The 17,039-nt window shown below is 58.0% G+C and overlaps 1 protein-coding gene across 1 annotated transcript; it reads right to left on the bottom strand.

The window, feature by feature from the left end:
- Positions 1-452: 452 nt before the first annotated feature.
- Positions 453-16,442, bottom strand: FAM131C (family with sequence similarity 131 member C). The gene is made up of 7 exons (XM_055385563.2): positions 16,080-16,442; positions 6,169-6,284; positions 5,163-5,198; positions 4,765-4,858; positions 2,538-2,720; positions 2,162-2,272; positions 453-1,399 (listed from the first exon to the last, which is right to left on the bottom strand). Exons 1-7 carry the CDS (start codon positions 16,099-16,101, stop codon positions 1,119-1,121), a joined length of 843 nt encoding a protein of 280 aa, XP_055241538.1. The 5' UTR covers positions 16,102-16,442; the 3' UTR covers positions 453-1,118.
- Between the last annotated feature and the right edge of the window lie 597 nt (positions 16,443-17,039).

The following is a 17,039-nucleotide window of genomic DNA, read 5'->3' as shown; positions in this document are numbered from 1 at the left end:
TCCCTCATCTCAGCTGCAAGGTTGCTGGTCTGGGACTGGAGCTCCTTACCTGCGCTGGCCCACAGTGAGTTTCCTGTGGTCACGTGGGCACTGCAGGCTGGGGCCCCTGGGCTCCTCCTCATGCTCCATTTCTTGGCAGGGAGATGCCAGGGAGAGAGGGTCTCCCACCAGGTCTATGATGCTTGTCCTCATGAATAAGTGGGATGCTGTGTCACTCAAACCCTAGTCTCCTGCTTGGCTGAGCCACAGCTCATAAAGCTGGGTCCCCAAGTGTTGCTCCTTGGGGAGTCCACAGAGCCTTAGGCATCCTCCATGGGCCCTCTCTGGCTGGGTGGGAGCAGATTGACCAGCTGTGTGAGCATTGGCAGTAGGGACCTTCCCTGACTCCCTCCGGACTCTGTCCAGGGGCCCAAGGTCACATCTTCCCCAGCAGACACCAGGCCAAGGTCATCCAGGGTGAATCCACCACTTTAATGTCCTCAGAGAATCTTGAGTGAGATGGGAGGGAGCTGCAAGGAGGGGGAGTGGGCTCCCAGGGGCGAGGAGCAGGGGACACAGAGGAAGCAGGTTCAGAGAGGGAGGGACAGACAGACAGACACTCCAGAGAGACAGATGTCCTGGGTGAGGAGAGCCGGGGAGCAGGTGCTTAGCTACCAGAAGTGGTCACCCCACCTTTGCTGGGGGGCAGACACACAGAGAGAGTGGGGAGGGACTGAACCCCAGGTACAGGCAGGGTTCCCAGAACCCACTCTGAGTGGGTCTCAGTTCTCTCCATGGCTGTCCTCCTGGGGGCCTGGCTGTTGCTCCTCTGGGCCAGGCTGCCCTGGTGTCTCTGAGAGTCCTTGAGTTCCCTGAGGGCAGACACCCTGCAGGGGAAGGTGCCCACCTGAGTGAAATAATGAAGGGGGAGGGGGTTATGGCTCCCACTGCTGGGGCAGGTCCACCGAGACACAGAGAGGCCACCATGAGCGCTGGCCCCATCCCTGCCGCACCTACCCTGTGCCTACCCGAGGGGTCAAGAGATGCCCTGCCCTGGACCCCGGGGTCCAGATATGCCTGGGCTGCCCACCAGGCAAGGTCATGGTGAGAGCAGGTGCCGGACCAGCACAGCCCCCGCCTCAGTTATAGAACACCTCGTCCTCCTCCCAGAGGGAGCCGCTGTCCATGGAGGGGAGGGAGCCCGGCAGGTGGGTCCCACCCTCGGGTCCTTGGGCCCCGGGCAGCCGCCGCCGATGCTGCAGCTCTGGGCTGGGGGGCTGCGGGATGCCAGCGGTGCTTGGGGGCTCCTCAGGTGAGGGACAGCTGTCAGGGGAGGGGCTGGGTGAGGAGAAGGCCTGAAGGCTGTCATCCTGCGAGGGGCCGCTGGGAAGGCTGTCCTGAAGGTAGATGCTCTCCAGATCTGGAAAAGCAACGGGGTGATGGGGGAATGGCGTCCCAGATCCAGCTCCTCACCCTCTCTGGGGGTGTGAGAAAGGGCAAGGGGCAGAAGACCTGCCTCCAAATCCAGCTGTGTGACTGCCGAGCCTTGTGACCTTGGTCAAGTCACCAAAACTCTCTGAGTCCCAGGTTCCTCCTCCAGGCAGTAAACGGAGGAGTTAAGAGTGGGCTTGGAGCCAGCCTGTGCTCTCTGAGAACTGGGACAACCAGTGCTCCTCTGGGCCTCTGTCCCCTCCCCGTCCCTCTCAGGGCAGGAGGACTAAGTGCAGGCTTCCCCCAGGGCCAAGGCTCCTTGAAGCCCTCAGTAGTAACCTGGGCTTCTAGAAAGGTGGTTGCTTGTGCCTGGTGCTAAGTTTCAGATCCGGCTCTGACGCTTCTAGCTGTCATTTGGAGTAAGTTTCTGAACCTCTGAGTGCCTCTGTTTCCTTATTTGTAAAATGGGGACAACAGGCCCCACTCCCTAGGGCTGCTGTGCCTCGTGCACAGCCCTCGGTGTGGCAAGCGCTCGATTCCCGCCCCCACTGCGCTCACTCTCTGCTTCCTGCTCCTGGCACTGCCGGGCAATGGGCAAGGCAAGGATCACTGCCCCATTTTGCAGATGAAGAAACTTAGGCTGAGAAAAGGAAGGGGCTTGGCCGAGGTCACACTGCATTTGGTGATGGGCAGGCATCCAGAATCAGCTCCAATCTGCCCACCCCCTCCCCCTGGACCCCCTGGGCTGTACCTTGGAGCTGGACGATGCCCTGGGGGCTGTTCTCGGGGTGCAGCTCCTCTTCGTCCAGCGAGGACCAAGCGCTCAGTGTGGCCTCTGTGATGGCAAACTGCTCGGCGACCCCTGGGGGAACAGCGAGATCCAGCTCAGGGAGGCATGGGCGGGGACGGCCTCAGTGCCTGATGGAGCTGCTCCAGGACAGGCTGGAGGGTGGCCACCTCTCTGGGCTGCCCATCCACACCCCAGTGGTCAAGAGTGCTCACTTAATACCCGCCCACCCTATGCCATTATTTTTTCCTGCTCAGACAATGCCCATGCAGTGACCTGGGCCCCCCAAGGACCCAGCTTCACCCCCACAGAGCCCTGGCCAGTCCCCCTCCTCGCTGACCTGCAGCAAAGCGGGCCTCACGCAGCTCATCCGGGAGGCAGCAGTAATGCTCGTCCTCAGCTGGGGACAGCTCCCAGCCTGCCCGCTGGGCACTCCAGCCCTTCCACTCGATGAGGTGGGCCACGCGGCCTCGGGCCATGGCCGTGGGCTTTGTGATGTGGTCCTTGATGCTCTGCACCACCCCTGGGGCATGGAGGGCATCTGGGTGACTGTCCTGACACAAGGCTCAGCGCAGGGCCTGGCCCCCATGCCTCAGGCCCACCCAGTGGCCTGTACCCCACATTTCCTCAGTGCACCACGATCTCCATCAGTGCCCCACACCTCCCCAGAGGCCTGTACCCATCTAACTCCTCATGCCCTCCAAAGCCTCCTGCTCACTCCTGACCTGAGCCCTCCGAGCTCTGTGGCCCCCTTCCCTTAATGCCCCCACCCACTGGCATCCACATTTCCTCCCAGCATCCTACTCCCAGTCCATGTTCCCGCCCACTGGGTGCTTCTTCCCCAGATCGCCCACACCCCTCACTCCCTTTCTGACCAAGTTCAGACCCTTCCATCCAAGGAGATCCACCCAAGGACCACTCATGAGCCCCCAGCTTTCTCCATGATCCATTAAACACATTCTGAGAGAGCATCTCTGTGGCTGTGCCAGCTCTGCTGGAGGTGAGATCTGGGTGGATGGAGCAGGCAGGGAAGGCTTCTGGAAGAGGGGACCTGGGATTGGAATTTGAAGGTGGGTTGGGTTTGGACAGATAGAGGCAAGACTGGAGGTTTCATTTCAAAGATGAGAAGCAGACGAAGGCATGGAAGAGTCTGGCATGAGTCCAGGATTAGCTGGGGTGAAACATGGGGTCCACACTAGGACTGGGCAGCAGGAGAACTGGGAGCTGATCAGGGGCAGAACAGGGTTGGGGAGAACCAGGTGGAGGGCTCAGATGTTCCTGTGCAATGGGGAGCCCCAGCAGGGTAATGAGCAAGAGAGTGACCAGTTAGAACAGCTGTTTAGGAGGAGCACCCCAGTTGGAGGATTAGGGGTTACTGCAGGGACCCAGCAACAGACAAGGCAAGGGTTGGGCAGACAGAGAGGAGGGGTCGGGGGCTTTAGAAGTAGAGCTGTTGTATGCGGAAGATGGAGAGGGGCTGCCAGGAATGGTTCAGCATCACCATTAACCAAGGCTGAGAATAGATCTGGGAGTCACCCGGGTCCCCGAAGCCATAATGTGAGGAATGGCAATATTTAAGTAGGAGGAAATATCCACAAAGGTAATTAGAGAGTGGGGAAAATGGGAAAGATGGGGGTGCGGAAGAAAGGAGAGACTCTCCCTCCCACCCACTAAGTTGGGGAGTGTTGGCAATTGGAGAGGGTGTTTTGTAGGAAGTAGGGGTTCAAGTGGCCCTTGAAGGGCAGGTGAGGTGGAGGAAGGCACTGGAGATGGAGGAAAGGCACAGGCCAATGTGGGGAGGGAGGGCCCCAGGGGCCTCAGGGGAGCTGGGTGGGATTTAGTGCTGGGGCCACCTGATGCTGTGGTGGCCACCGAAACCTGCTCTACAGGCCTGGGAGCCCATGCCCAGCTGCTTCAGGTGCTGCTGCTGTCAGCTCACACCTTTATCTGGAGAACCGCCCTGAGCTCCTGGGCACCTAGAGAGGCCGGGAGGCTACCTAGTCCTCCCCAGGGGCAGCCAGTGAGTCAGCAATGGGGGAATATAAAGTCCAGCTCCCTTGCCTTGGGGTGTCATCAATTCTGGGGTGCTATTTGTGCTCCCAAGCTCCCAGTGGGACCAGGTGGGCAGGGCTAGACTCCTGCAGAGCCCCTTCCCCAGGCCCCTCTGCTTCCCCGGCTGCCTGCTGGCTTCTCTTGAGGGCCAGTCTCCAGGGAATCACCTGCACAGTCATGTCCATGTCAGGCTCTGCTTCCAGGGAACCTGAACTAAGGTGATGGGACTGGCAGAGAGGCAGGGAGACCATGCCAGACAGACATCTGAAAAACTCTGCCCCACCCCCTCAGAGCTTCTTGAGAACCCAGCAGTTTAACCTGTGGAAGCAGAACCCTGAGCCACTGGTCCCCCCGTGACCCACATAACCCAGCATGGACTCTGGCATTTAGAACATGGAGAATCCAACAGGGCTGCCATCCTCCCACCTGCAACTCAGCCATGCCCTTCCCACAGCCAGGGTCTAGGGTGGGACCGTGCATTCTCCACCGGCAGGAGAGTTGCGGCCAGAACCTACCCACAAGGGACGAGGTGGCCAGGGCTGCCACGTTGTAGTTGCCGGGGCGGGACCTGGAGTCGGACAGGTAGCCGTTGGTGGTCTGGAAGCACCTCTGGAGGAAGGGGCAGAAGGAGTGAGCAGGGTGGGCCAGGCTGCCGGCCGACATCCCTCCAGCACCACCACCCATCCCCGTCTCCCAGCTCACCAGGTCCTCTGGCCAGTGGGCAGGAACAGGGCAGCTAAAGCCAGGGAGATCCTACTAACTCCCACGGGACAACCCCCACCCACTGTTTCATCAGGCCCCCCCGCCCCTGCCCAGGGCCAGCAGGACTGTGTGCCTGGGCTGGGCACAAAGGATGGAGGGGCCGTGGTGTCAGCTGGGGCTGGCTAGACTGGGGACAGACAAGTGCACTGACCTGCCAAGGATCCCAACAGAAATCCATCTGTTTGTCCTAAAACAAGAGGAGAGAGAGGATCAGGCAGGGCCTGGCATGCTGTGCCCGCAGATGGCCCGAGTCCTGGGGCCCTGGGTGGGCGTGGGGGTCAGCCTTGTTCTGGTGCTGTGTGAGGTCGGGGTCTGCCCTCTCATGGGTCATGCTCTGGTGTCCCCTGGCATGCAGAGGAAGAAGGAGGGGGCAACAGTGGTGCTGGGAGGAGAGGCAGCAGGTGCCGCTTATAGAGCAGGCTTGGGTGTGGGCTCTGACTTTGCCGTTTCCCAGCTGGTATCCCTAGACTATTCCTAACAGCTCTGAACACGTCTCTTCCTCTGCAAAATGGCGACAATTTCATTCACCTCACGAGTTGTGGTGAGGCCTAAATAACATAACGGAGGCTGAGCAGAGCTGAGTGCAGTGCTTAGCAGGAGGGGTGTGCCGTGGGGAGAAGGTAATTATATCATCCAGTGGGTTCATGCCACAGACCCTGGAGCAAGGGTGGAAATTATGCACCAGAATCTGGGGTCCCTTGTGACCCTTAGTGACATCTTCTAAATCCATCTGGACTGAGAAACATATATAAAATTTTAATATATATAATATATAACTTATATATAATATATATAAGTTACATATTATATATTTATATACAAATTATATGTATAACATAATATATATAAAATTCGTGAGGCTGCTTAGGAGTAGCGGGCTGGTAGCGGCGTGTGTTGTCTGCAAGGCAGAGTTAATTTGTGCAGGAAGACCTTCAGGGTGGACGGTCTTCTAAACAAGCCTGGTCCAGTCCCTGGATGCTCAGTCCAGTCCAGCCCCTCATGCTGCTGAACACCAGGCCTCAGGGCCCCTGGTCCCACAGGGAGAAGCGGGTTTGGCAGGGAAGGAAGGAGACTGGAATGGATTCTGCTCCCTGCGGGGAGGAGACAGGCCGGGAACCGGGGCGCAGGTAGCACAGGGATGAGGAGCAGCCAGTTACCTTGCCAATGACACGGTCTGGAGCCACGGTGGGAGTGCGGCCCGAGGGCAGGTCTGGGTTCGAGGGGTCCGCACCCTGGGGCATGGGGCAGTTCTTGTGGGCACTTGTGAACAGGTCTGGAAATAAGAGCGAGAGGAGGAACTCAGCAAAGCCCAGCCCTCTCTTGCTTACAAAGCATGTTCAAGGCCCCCCCATAAGGTGAGTATGGCCTTGTTTTTATCCAACAACATCGTAGAGGAAGCAGACTCAAGTCCACAGCAGGGAAGGGGTCCAGCCAGATGCCCTCCTGCCTGTGCCCCTCAGCGGGAATTACTGGCCTCATCTTCTTTTTACTCCCTTTTCACAGTTTCTAGCACCCGCACTCCAGCATGATTTTGGCCTCGTGGAGATCTTTAATCCATTTACCCTCATTTTTCCAGACTAGATCCTCCCGTCCTCTTTCGCTCCTGGCCCGGCTGACCCCCTGGCATGGCCTCTGAGCTCTCTCTCACAGACGCCCTTACCTCTCACCCCGGTTTGAGTCTGACCCTCCTGCCCTGTGCCTGGATCTGAGGAGCTGAATGTTGCTGGAGAAAGTGACCGCTGCATGCGAGATTGTAGCCCCAGCCTCCCGTGGGACGCTGCCCGGATCCTTCTCTGTTTCTGCATTTCCTGCTGTCTTTGTTTCCTGCCAGGTTGACAGCTTCACCCCATCCTTCCTTCTCAGACATGAAACACACCCCCTCCCCTACCCCACACACTGCTGGGGGCTTCTGCCTCTCCCTCACTGGGTCCAGGATCCTTGGAAAGGTGTCACCTGGATCTTTCCACCCAAATCACCAGAGCCTGCCTGCACCTTTGCCCACATCATCGCCTTTCCCTCCTGCAACAAAGGAAGAGCTGTTCCTGCTGCACCCAAGACCTTCTGGCCCATCCACCCAGGGCTGGGTCCTGCCCCTGCCCTCCCCTCAGAGGCTCTGCTCTCCCTCCTGCGGTGTCACTGTGCCCTCTCCACTCTGTCCACTTTGAAGCATTCAGCCAGGATCTCATATGCTGCGATGCGTCTTGGGCTCTGGACCTTCTCCTGCATTCTCACTCCTCTGTCCCCTTTACCACTGGGTGGGGCCGTCACCATCCTGGCAACCCAAGCATCTCCTGTCTTCTCAGAAGCTTGTTGTGACCACTGTTTCCTTCCAGCGACTTGGCCGTTCCTCTGCTCCCTTCTCGCTGGACGTGCAGAGAGCTGTGTCCCACCTCTACTTCCTCGTCCTCCACTTCTCCTCCACCCGTTCCAAGCAGGCTTTCATGAGGCAGCCCTTGCCAAGCTGCCAGGAACCTCCGTGGGGCCAACTCCAATGGGGGCTGCTCCAGCCTCTTCTTGGAGCTGGAGCTGTGCAGCCTTCCTGCCCTCTTGAGCCTCGCTCTTATCCTGGCCTCTGGCCTCTCTGGCTGCTGTCCTGGGTCCCCTCTTTGGCTCCTCCCTGGCTCACCCCTGCCCGTTGGCTGGCACACTTCTGTCCTGGCCCTTCTCCACCCTCTCTCCCCAGGAGGTCTCACCTTCATGTTTCCGCTGCCCGCTGCCCATGTGCACACCTCCAGCCCTGACTCCTCACTTGAGCTCCCAACTGAGTTTCCAGCTCTCCACATGGATGCCCAAGAGGCACCTCAAGCACACCTGGGCAAAAGAGGATTCCCAATTCCAGGTCCACCTTCCCCCCATCCCCCACTGCACCAACTACAACCCTGGGAGTTTCTCAGGGTCCTGCCTTCCCCCACTCTTCCCGGGGCCACGCAGTCAACCGGCAAATCCTGTTAGCCCTCTCTTAGGTCTATTCCAGGTCTCCCAGCTCCCTTCTCCCAGGGCTCCCCTGCTGCAGGCATCCTCCCTCCCTGGAAGACAATGGTCCCTGCGCTCACTCTCTGCCCGCCAGCGGAGGGACTTAATGCTCTAGGCCAGATTGTGTCACTGGGGTTAGGGGACCATGTGGGTGCTGCCCCCAATTCCCCTGGATTCATTTCTCCTGTTTTTGCCCTGGCGCCCTGCATGGCTTCTGAGAGGCACCACCTGTGGCTCTTTCTACAGGGGCTGTCCTAGGTAAATTTCTGTTGGCCCCACCCAGAGTGGCCCCAAGCCAATGACTACCAGGTGCAGGACCACAGCTCCTTTGTCTGGGATCTGAAAATTCCCCTTCACTTACCCTCCGGAGTACCCTGCAGGACCAGGCTGAGGCCAGGCCTGAGACCACCCCACTGCCTGGCTGGCCTCCTCCATCCTCCTCTCGCTCCATTCCCTACTGGCTTCCTCTGGAAGGTTCACCTCATATCAGTTGTACCCAAATCCTCATTTCAGGAGCAGCTGGCAGGGGGAAGGTAAGCATTCAGTTGGAGGTGAGATTAAGGTTTTCTTTTCTTTTTCTCTTTTTTTGGAGACAGAATCTCGCTCTGTCACCCAGGCTGGAGTACAGTGGCGTGATCTCGACTCACTCTAACCTCCGCCTCCCAGATTCAAGCGATTCTCCTGCCTCAGCCTCCTGAGTAGCTGAGCACCTGCTCATTTTTATATTTCCAGTAGAGACAGGGTTTCACCATGTTGGCCAGGCTGGTCTCAAACACCTGACCTCAGGCGATCCGCCTGCCTCGGCCTTCCAAAGCGCTGGGATTACAGGCATGAGCCACCGCGCCGAGCCTGAGATTAAAGTTTTCATCCCAACAGGATTAGACTTAGTTTGCAGAAGAGACCGTAGGTTTCTGGGATCTACCCAAAGGTAAGCAGGTGGGCTAGTCAAGGAGGCTGGAGGCAGAGACTGGAGCCAAGGAAAGATCTTATTGACCACCCCACCCATGACCCAGGCAGGCCTAAGGAGGTGAGAGCACCTGGGGCAGCACAGGATCCTGTGGACTGAGCTGTGCGCCTGCACACCATAGCACTCAGCTCATCTTGTTCTTTTTCCTGAGTCCCCGCTGTGTGACCCTGAGCTAGTCCTGCCCCTCTCTGGGCTCCAGGGCCTCCATTTCCACAAAGGCCATGTTGTCCAGGCCCTTCAAAGGCAATGTTCAAACTGGGGGTGCATCTTTCAGTGGGTCATGCAGCCATTTATTAATTAGGTCTTATTTTAATGAAATAGAATGGAATAGAATGGAAGATATCAGAGCCCACTGCAAGTCAGGTTAAGTATTACTTTATGAAGCTTCTGTTTATGCAAACACAAGTCTGTGCAGATGTGTGTGCACAACACACACAGAGTAAAAATTTTCTATGTGTGTATTCTGGGTCATGATGCAAAATATATTATTCCTATGGGTCCAGTCAAAAAAGTTTGCAAGTTGCCAATCTTGAGGTTCTGGAAATTCTGCATGTCCTGGACAAGCCAGGGCCCGCCAAGGTGCACACAGGTGGCACTGGCCATAGGCTGACCCTAGGAACTTGAGAGGTGTTAGGGTATTTCTAGGACCCCTGGCCATCCCCTGAAGCTTTTTTACAACTCTCCAGCCACAGACCAGGGAGCGAGGTTGATGGGGAGGGGAGCCGGGCACAGAGGAGGCTGGTGGTGATGCCAAAGCCTGGCAGAGGCATGACTTGAACAAGGTCATTTGTTGAGACGGTGGTGGGCTTGGAGGACTCCTGGCTCCCACCCCCTCCCCAGCCCGCCTGGCTCCCCACCTCAGCTGGGGTTCAGGTGCCTCCACCAAAGCTGCCTGCTCCCCCTGAGGACTTTGGCCCCATGATGTCACAGGCTGGTTGCCATGGGGACGTCAGGTAATGAACCAGCCCAGGGTGAAATCACAGGCTGTTCTTCGCCCAGCTGGGACTGGTGGCCACGTCACCACTGGCAACTGGAAAAACACAGAGTGTCATGTGGGGTGGGGGCTGGGAGGCAGCCCGAAGGGACCGCTAGCACCTGCTCCTGTGGCTCCCTCTCCCAGAAAGACACCCCCTTTCTTTCAGTCCATACCCTACTCTCCTGACCTCAAGGTCAGAATTCCCTTCTCAGACCTGCTCCCTCCCCCACCTCCTCTGTCCACAAGAGTGACAGGCTTCTGGCTGCCATGGCAACCTGGAGAGGGCCATCTTGATTCTTCAAGGAGAGGGTGTCAACCAGATGTCTCCTCCATCCCTCTGTCTTCAACCAGAGCTTCTCCTCTGCATCTTGAGGGGGCTTCCTGCCTTCCTATGTCAGCTCCTCTTCAATCTGCTTTAGAGTCTAACCTCCCAGACAGTTCCTCCTGATGTCTAGCCTAAACCCCTCTCGTTGCAGTTCCCATACTGGTTGGTCTTCTCTACTTGATCCTTGGGTGAGTCTGCAGCACAACCCCTCAGGCTCCTCTCGTCTGCTTCAGGGCCTTCCAACTCCTTTAAACTGTTCTTTGGGGCTCCGTGTCCCAACCCATTAGTCACCATGGTTGCCATCTACCCCAAGAGTGCCTCCCAGGGCTCTGCACCCCAGAGGGCAGAGAGGGACCATGTTTGATTCTGCAGCAGCCCAGGGAGGGTAAATATCCTCTCAAAACCACACAGAAACTGAGCAGCAGCCTGGGGTCAAAGCATCCCCTCATGCTCCTCCCCGGCCAGCCTCGGGCTTCTCTGCTCAGCTTCTCAGGGCACCTGCAGCCGATGCGGCCCCTCTAGCCAACCATTGCCCGGGTGTTTACTGCCCAGCTGTGATGTGCCGGGCTCTGCCCTTGGCTCTGAAGAGAACGTAAGCGGCCAAGGCATTCCTCTTACAGTCCCTGAGCTGGGTTTAAGTCCCCGCTTCTCACTTTCCGCTGCAGGGGGTGGGCATGGGACTTAGCCCCTGTGAGCCTTGGATTCTCATCTGTGAAATAATACCAGCCCAGAAAGGGCTGCAGCAAGGAGGAAGCACCTACCACAGCAAGCAGTCCGTAAGCAGCAGCCGCTCCACCCCTCTCCCCTCAGTGTCTCTCTCTGGATAATGGGACACATCTTGGTCAGCCACTCCTCTGGTCCTGTCCCCAGGGCTGGAGCTGGCTCTGGAGGCTCCGCAGAGGGAAGCCCTTGAGGGTGAGTCCTTGGCCTCTCTGCCTGTTGAGTCACTGCCAGGGGAGCAGGCCACAGAGCTTGGCAGAGGCCAGGCCTCGAGTGGACTGAGTGTCCCCTCCTCCCCAGCACATTTGTTTACAGGTCACCTGAGCCGTGACAATAGCTCATCTGTGGGTTGGCTCAGCTCAGAGCTATCCAAGGGGGTCCCTTTCTCTCCCCGTGCAAGGATGGGGAGAGAAAATGGGCTCCTCCCCAAGACTTCCACACACCCCAGCTCCTCCCCACTTCCTTCCCCAGGCTCCCTCCCATCCTGTGACCCGGCCTCTGGGAACATCTTGCTCTAGCCTCACCTCCCCCAAGCAACCTGCCCAGATTGGCCTCTGCTGGATTAGGTACCTCACCTGTGGTCCCAATGGCCAAAGTCTGGCCTGCAGTGATTTGCCGCCACTGTTTACTGAGCTGGTGTGACAGTACTGTGTCAGGTACTGTCCTAGGCCTGTTCACCCATGATCTCTCATTTAACCCACACAACAATCCTGCAAAGTACATGTTATGCTCATTTTACAGATAGGGAAATGGAGGCTCAGAGAGGATAAATCACTTATGCAAGGTCACCTGCTAATAAGCAGCAGAGATGAGGGTCACACTTCGGCCCTTGTGAAACTCCAAACTTGTGCCCCAACCACTAAACAGTGCTGATCTCCAGACAGGGTCCTCGGGGCATCCTTCCAAGGGTTCATGCATACTGCCTCCCCCATTAGGCTACTCTACTGGCAAAGCTGTACCTCTCTCATCAGACTGTGAGCTCCCGAAGGGCAAGGTCCCACCTACCCTTTCCTCAGTGCCTGATGTAGGACTGCTCAGGACTTGGAAACTATGGGTGGCTCTGGTCAGCCCCCTTAGAGCTTGTGCCTTCACCCAGACATGATCAGATGTCTGAGTTTCCAGAAGAAAATTCTCGGTCTCTAATTTCTACTCTCACCCCTGACCCCACCGGCCCCCAGTGCATTGGATACCCCCAAGGTGGGGCCCGGAGGCTGATCAGTTGGCCTGGACGAGAGGGCTGGGGCATGAGTGAGGAGGCAGAGTGGTTATGGCACCAAGGGCATGGAGCGGGTACTGAGCCCCTGGAACTGGAGAGAAGGGGGGCAGGGGGGCAAATATTCCTCTCCGTTCCATACAGACTGCCACTGGTTGCAGAGCCCCAAACAAATACGGACCATTCAAGTGTTCCAAGAGGTTGTTTTTCTAAGCACTGGCCATATACTTAGCACCTCTCTTTGTTTTTGAGACAGGGTCTTTGTTGCCCAGGCTAGAGTGCGGTGGAGTAATCACAGCTCACTGCAGCTTCGACCTCCTGGGTTCAAGCCATCCTCCTGCCTCAGCCTCCCAAATAGCTGGGACTACCAGCACACACCACCACACCTAGGTAATTTTTTAAAAGTTTTTTGTAGAGATGAGGTCTCACTATGTTGCACAGGCTGGTCTTGAACTCGTGGGCTCAAGCGATCCTCCCGCCTCAGCCTCCCAGTATTTAGATTATAAGTGTGAGCCATAGCACCTCTCTATATAGGGACATAAGAAAGCAAAGGACGGGGTTTCCACACTCAAGCTCTGGGGTCACATTGACCTGGATTCAAGTCCTGCCTCTCCATGCCCTGGCCATGTGACCTGAGGGAAGACCCTCCCGTTCTCTGAGCCCCACGTCCCTTGTCACAGGGTTGAATGAGAACTAACTAGGTCAGGAGAGCAAAGGCTCAGCCTGGCTCAGGATAAGCGCTCAACAAACGGTAGCTTAAAAATAGATAATGAACACAAAATAGCTCCTGGAAACAGCATTTGTTGCCTTAATCTGGTCCCAATCACTTTCTCAATGTCCTCAGCACCTCGAGTGCCTGCCACCCGCTGCCTTTCCCATGAGGCAGGATGTGGCTTAAAACCTCTGTAGGTTTCCCCTTCCAGCCATGAAGGCCCGCATTAGCTGTCTGCACAGACAGGTAATAAAAATTAAAGGCCGGGTGCAGTGGCTCACACCTGTAATCCCAGCACTTTGGGAGGCCGAGGTGGGAGGGTGGCTTGAGGCCAGGAGTTCGAGATAAGCCTGGGCAACATAGTGAGAGCCTGTCTCTATTATAATATATACAATATTAAAATTAAAAGTAAAAATGAGAGCAATAGCTAATATGTACGAGTGCTTACTATGTGTTGGGTACTGGTCTGAATGCCTTACATGAATTAAGCCATTTAGTCTGCCCAGCAACCCTATGACATCAATACTATTATAATTCCCATTTTAGAGATGGGAACACTGAGACACACACACAAGATCAAGTCACTTGCTGAGGTCACAGAGCTAGTAAATGGTGGAGCCCTGCTTCGTATTCTGCACTCCTAGCCTCTCTACCAAGTAGGCAGACGCTAACTGCTGCCGATGCTGGGATGGGGTGATTTTCCCAGGTGTGGCCTGACCTAGGTTTTGGGGTTTGGCTGGGTGGCCCCAGCTGGGTGCAAGCTCTGGGCTCAGTATGGGCATCAGCCTGAGGCCTGCAATCCTTGGCCTTGGCCAAGGGTGGACGCACTCCCTCCACCCTTCCTTCTGTAGCAGTGCCTACCTGGCCTAGGAGGCACTGAGCGCTCAGAGGCTATGATTAGCAATCGATTGCTGGTGCAGGGGCCAGGTGGGGGCTCAGAAGCCCACAGCAGCCTGCAGCTCCAGGAGAGTAGACAGGTGCAGGCACCAGGGCCGAGGGCTGGCTGTGAGTGCAGAGACTGAGGCCCTAGGCTGTGGAGTCAGCATGCCATGGTTTAAATCTTGGCTTATACTATCCTAGCTGTGTGGCCCTGGACAAGTCACTCCACTGCCCTCTGCCTCAGTTTTCCCACTTGTAAGATAGGGACTGTGTTCATATATAACCCAAACTAGCTTTATCTGCCTAAAACTTTCAGACTAGTATGCACTCGGAGAGCATCAGTGATGAGGAGAGGGCTGGGTGGGTCAGTGATGCAGCCACCCAGAGTCTCTGGGACCCTGGGCGTCCCCTGCCCACATGGCTCCCCATATTCCTTTCACCTCAACCCAACTTTCCTGGATGCATGTTGAGACTGTCAGGGGCCCCGTCCTCTCAGGAGGGGGACAAGGCTGGACTATACAATTAGATCTGGGGGGCGCTGAGGAAGCCCAGGCTGCAGAAGGAAGGGTGGAGAGAGCGTATCTTGGCTGCTGTGGCCCCAAAGAGCCCTGGCAGAGGGGGCGGTGGAGGGAGCCCCAGGTGTGGGGTCAGAGGACCTGGGCCCCAGCCTCTCAGGGTGACCTTAGCAGGTGTCTCTTCCTCCCCGGCCTCTGTCCCATGCTCAGTGGGTTCTCAGCTCAAAGGCCAGTCCCTCTGGGCTGGGACCCCAAGGTGCCTGACATGGGGTGGCCAAGTGAAGGGGAAGGGACACGGCCACTGAGGAAACACTCAGATCCCCTCCACCTGGAGCTGGCCCCAGCCAGAGACTGCCTAGAACCTTTGGGGTTTCTGGAGCCTGGTGCTCCTACAGAACCCTCAGCACTCCTCACTCTTCAAACTTCCTTCCCCTCCTGCTAGGCTGCAGGCCTCCCGGACCAGGTGCTGTGCTGGGTTCCTTGCTGCTGGATGCCCAGCATGCACACGGTGCCTGGCACACGGCAGCTATCATGTTAATATCAGCTTAATGCATGGATAAGTAAAGGAACCCCACACAGCCTGACCCTGTACCTTCCCCTTCCCCAGCCGTGATTCCACCCCGATACCTCCCAGAGACATCCTGAGCCACTTACCTGAATGCCCACAGGAACTCCTGAGCAGAAGCCCTTCGAGTCCAGAGGATGGGGGAAGGTCACTGTGCTCCTTGCTCAATACCCCCAGGACAAGGTCCCCTCTATTCTGGGTAAGCTACTAGGGGTGATGGGTGTGGTGGTGGTCAGTGGGTTTGGCCTCAGCCTGCAGAGCCTGAACCAAGGCCAAAGCCACCCCCACTCCCAGTCACACCCCCCTGATCCCACTGTGGGGTGAACAGACCAAGATGGGAGAAGGGCTCAGCCCAATCGCTTGTCTAAAATGTTGCCCAACAGCTTGTTGGAAAGCTGGTGGTGATGGGTGGGGGTGGAGGTAGGGGGCTCCAAAGACCAAACTGCCCATCCCCCAATCTCTGTGCAAGACTGTGTGTCCCCTACTCACAGATAGAAGAGGCTGGGGCCTGCCCTGGGCCCCCAGGCAAGGGCAGGTCCCCTCCACCTCCTTGGGTACCACGTGGGGGAGAGTGGAGGGTGACAGGTCAGACACAGAGAGAAAGGCCCAGGGGTAACTGGGAACATCAGCTGTGCTCTGGCCCTTCTGTCCCCTGTCCAAGGATGGGGGTGGGGAGGAGGATTAGGGGGCAGGGGAACCTTCTTTATAACCTGTGCCCCACCATTAACCCTTTCCTGCCAACAGGGTTCAGGGGCTCTGCAGATGGGGGCACCCGGTAAGACGTGGGAAGGGGCTGTGGGGGTGAGCTGGTAAGACCTGTGTCTTGGGGAGGGGTGGGAAAGGGAGGGTCTGCTAGTTCTCCCGGTGCCCGCAGTTCCTCCGGGAAGCCAGGAAGAACCAGAGACCCCTCCCCTCCCAGGCACCCGGCAGGGGGTGTGTGGCTGTAGGGATGAGAGCGCGGCACGGCACGGGACCCTGCTTCGTGTCACCTGCGGGGCTGCAAACTGGGGCGGGGATGCAGTGACCTCTGCACGTGCGCTCTCTGCGCTGCCCCCGCCCCCTACCGTCCCTAGCTCTGTCCCCCTCAGGACGCCGCGTCCCCGGGGGTGCGGCGGGGCCGTGAAGGGCGGGTCGCCAGCCCCACCCCCCAGGTCTCCGAGCGGCGAGGGGACTGCGCGGGTCCCCGGCACCCGATCCCCCCGCCTCCGGCCGGGCCCCCTCACCTCGCGACACGCAGGAGCCCATCACGGGGCCGCGGGGCCGGGCCGCTGCGCCCGGGGTGCGTGGGGCCGCGGGGCGTTCATGTCTCCGCGGGCCCGGGGCTGAGCGCTGCGGAGCCAGAGGACGCGCGGGGCGGGGGACTCGGGCGCCCTCAGCTCGGCCTCAGCTCCAGCCCTGGTCGTCCCCGCTGCCGCCGCGCCCGGCTCGCCTCGCGCCGCCGCCTCCCGCGCCGCCGCCTCCCGCGCAGTGCCCGCCGCTGCCAGGGGAGGGCGACACCGCGGGGCGCGGCGGGCGGGGCCCGGGGGAGCGCAGCCGGGAGGCTTGGGCGCACCTGTGGCCGCAGCGCGCGGGAGGGCCATCTCTGTCCCTTCGGGGCTCCCGCACCTCCCGGGGTTGCCCGGGCTGAAGGTCAGGGAAGGGGACGGAGGGGGCGGGGAGACTCCTGGCATTTGAGGCACAAAGTAAACAGCATGAATTTAACCACAACAACGACGACTGGGCACGAAGGCTTGGGAGCGAGGAGGGGTGCGCGCAAGAACAACAGTTCCATTGGGCCTATTTTGCAGAGGATGAAAGTGAGGCTCGCAGAAGTTAGAGGCCTTGCCTGAGAGTCCTAAGTTGTGAGTTCAGCGACTTTTGACTGTCAGCGCCTCATTCAGAGCTACTGAAATTAACATATGCAAAATAATATATGCCCAGAGGTGGGGTAGAGAGAGTGCGGGTAGATAGTGCGCTGGTGGCCTGGCGGCGGGATGAAGGGTCTCCAGCGATGGTTGAAGAGGGGGGCAAGGCTGCCTCTCAGGGCTTGTCTAGGGCAGAGTAAACTGAGGCACGGGTTTTTTTTCCCAGCCCTGGACGGCCTCTGTAGTCATTCACACTCACTCGCACGTACCTACACACACACTCTCCCATGTGTACATACCCCTCATTCACACATTGATGGTCATACACACACATATATA

This window comes from Gorilla gorilla, chromosome 1, assembly GCF_029281585.2.
Source record: "Gorilla gorilla gorilla isolate KB3781 chromosome 1, NHGRI_mGorGor1-v2.1_pri, whole genome shotgun sequence".
In the NCBI taxonomy this organism is placed as follows: domain Eukaryota; kingdom Metazoa; phylum Chordata; class Mammalia; order Primates; family Hominidae; genus Gorilla; species Gorilla gorilla.
Note: the sequence above shows the minus strand (reverse complement) of the source record. Positions and strands in the feature narration are given on the sequence as shown.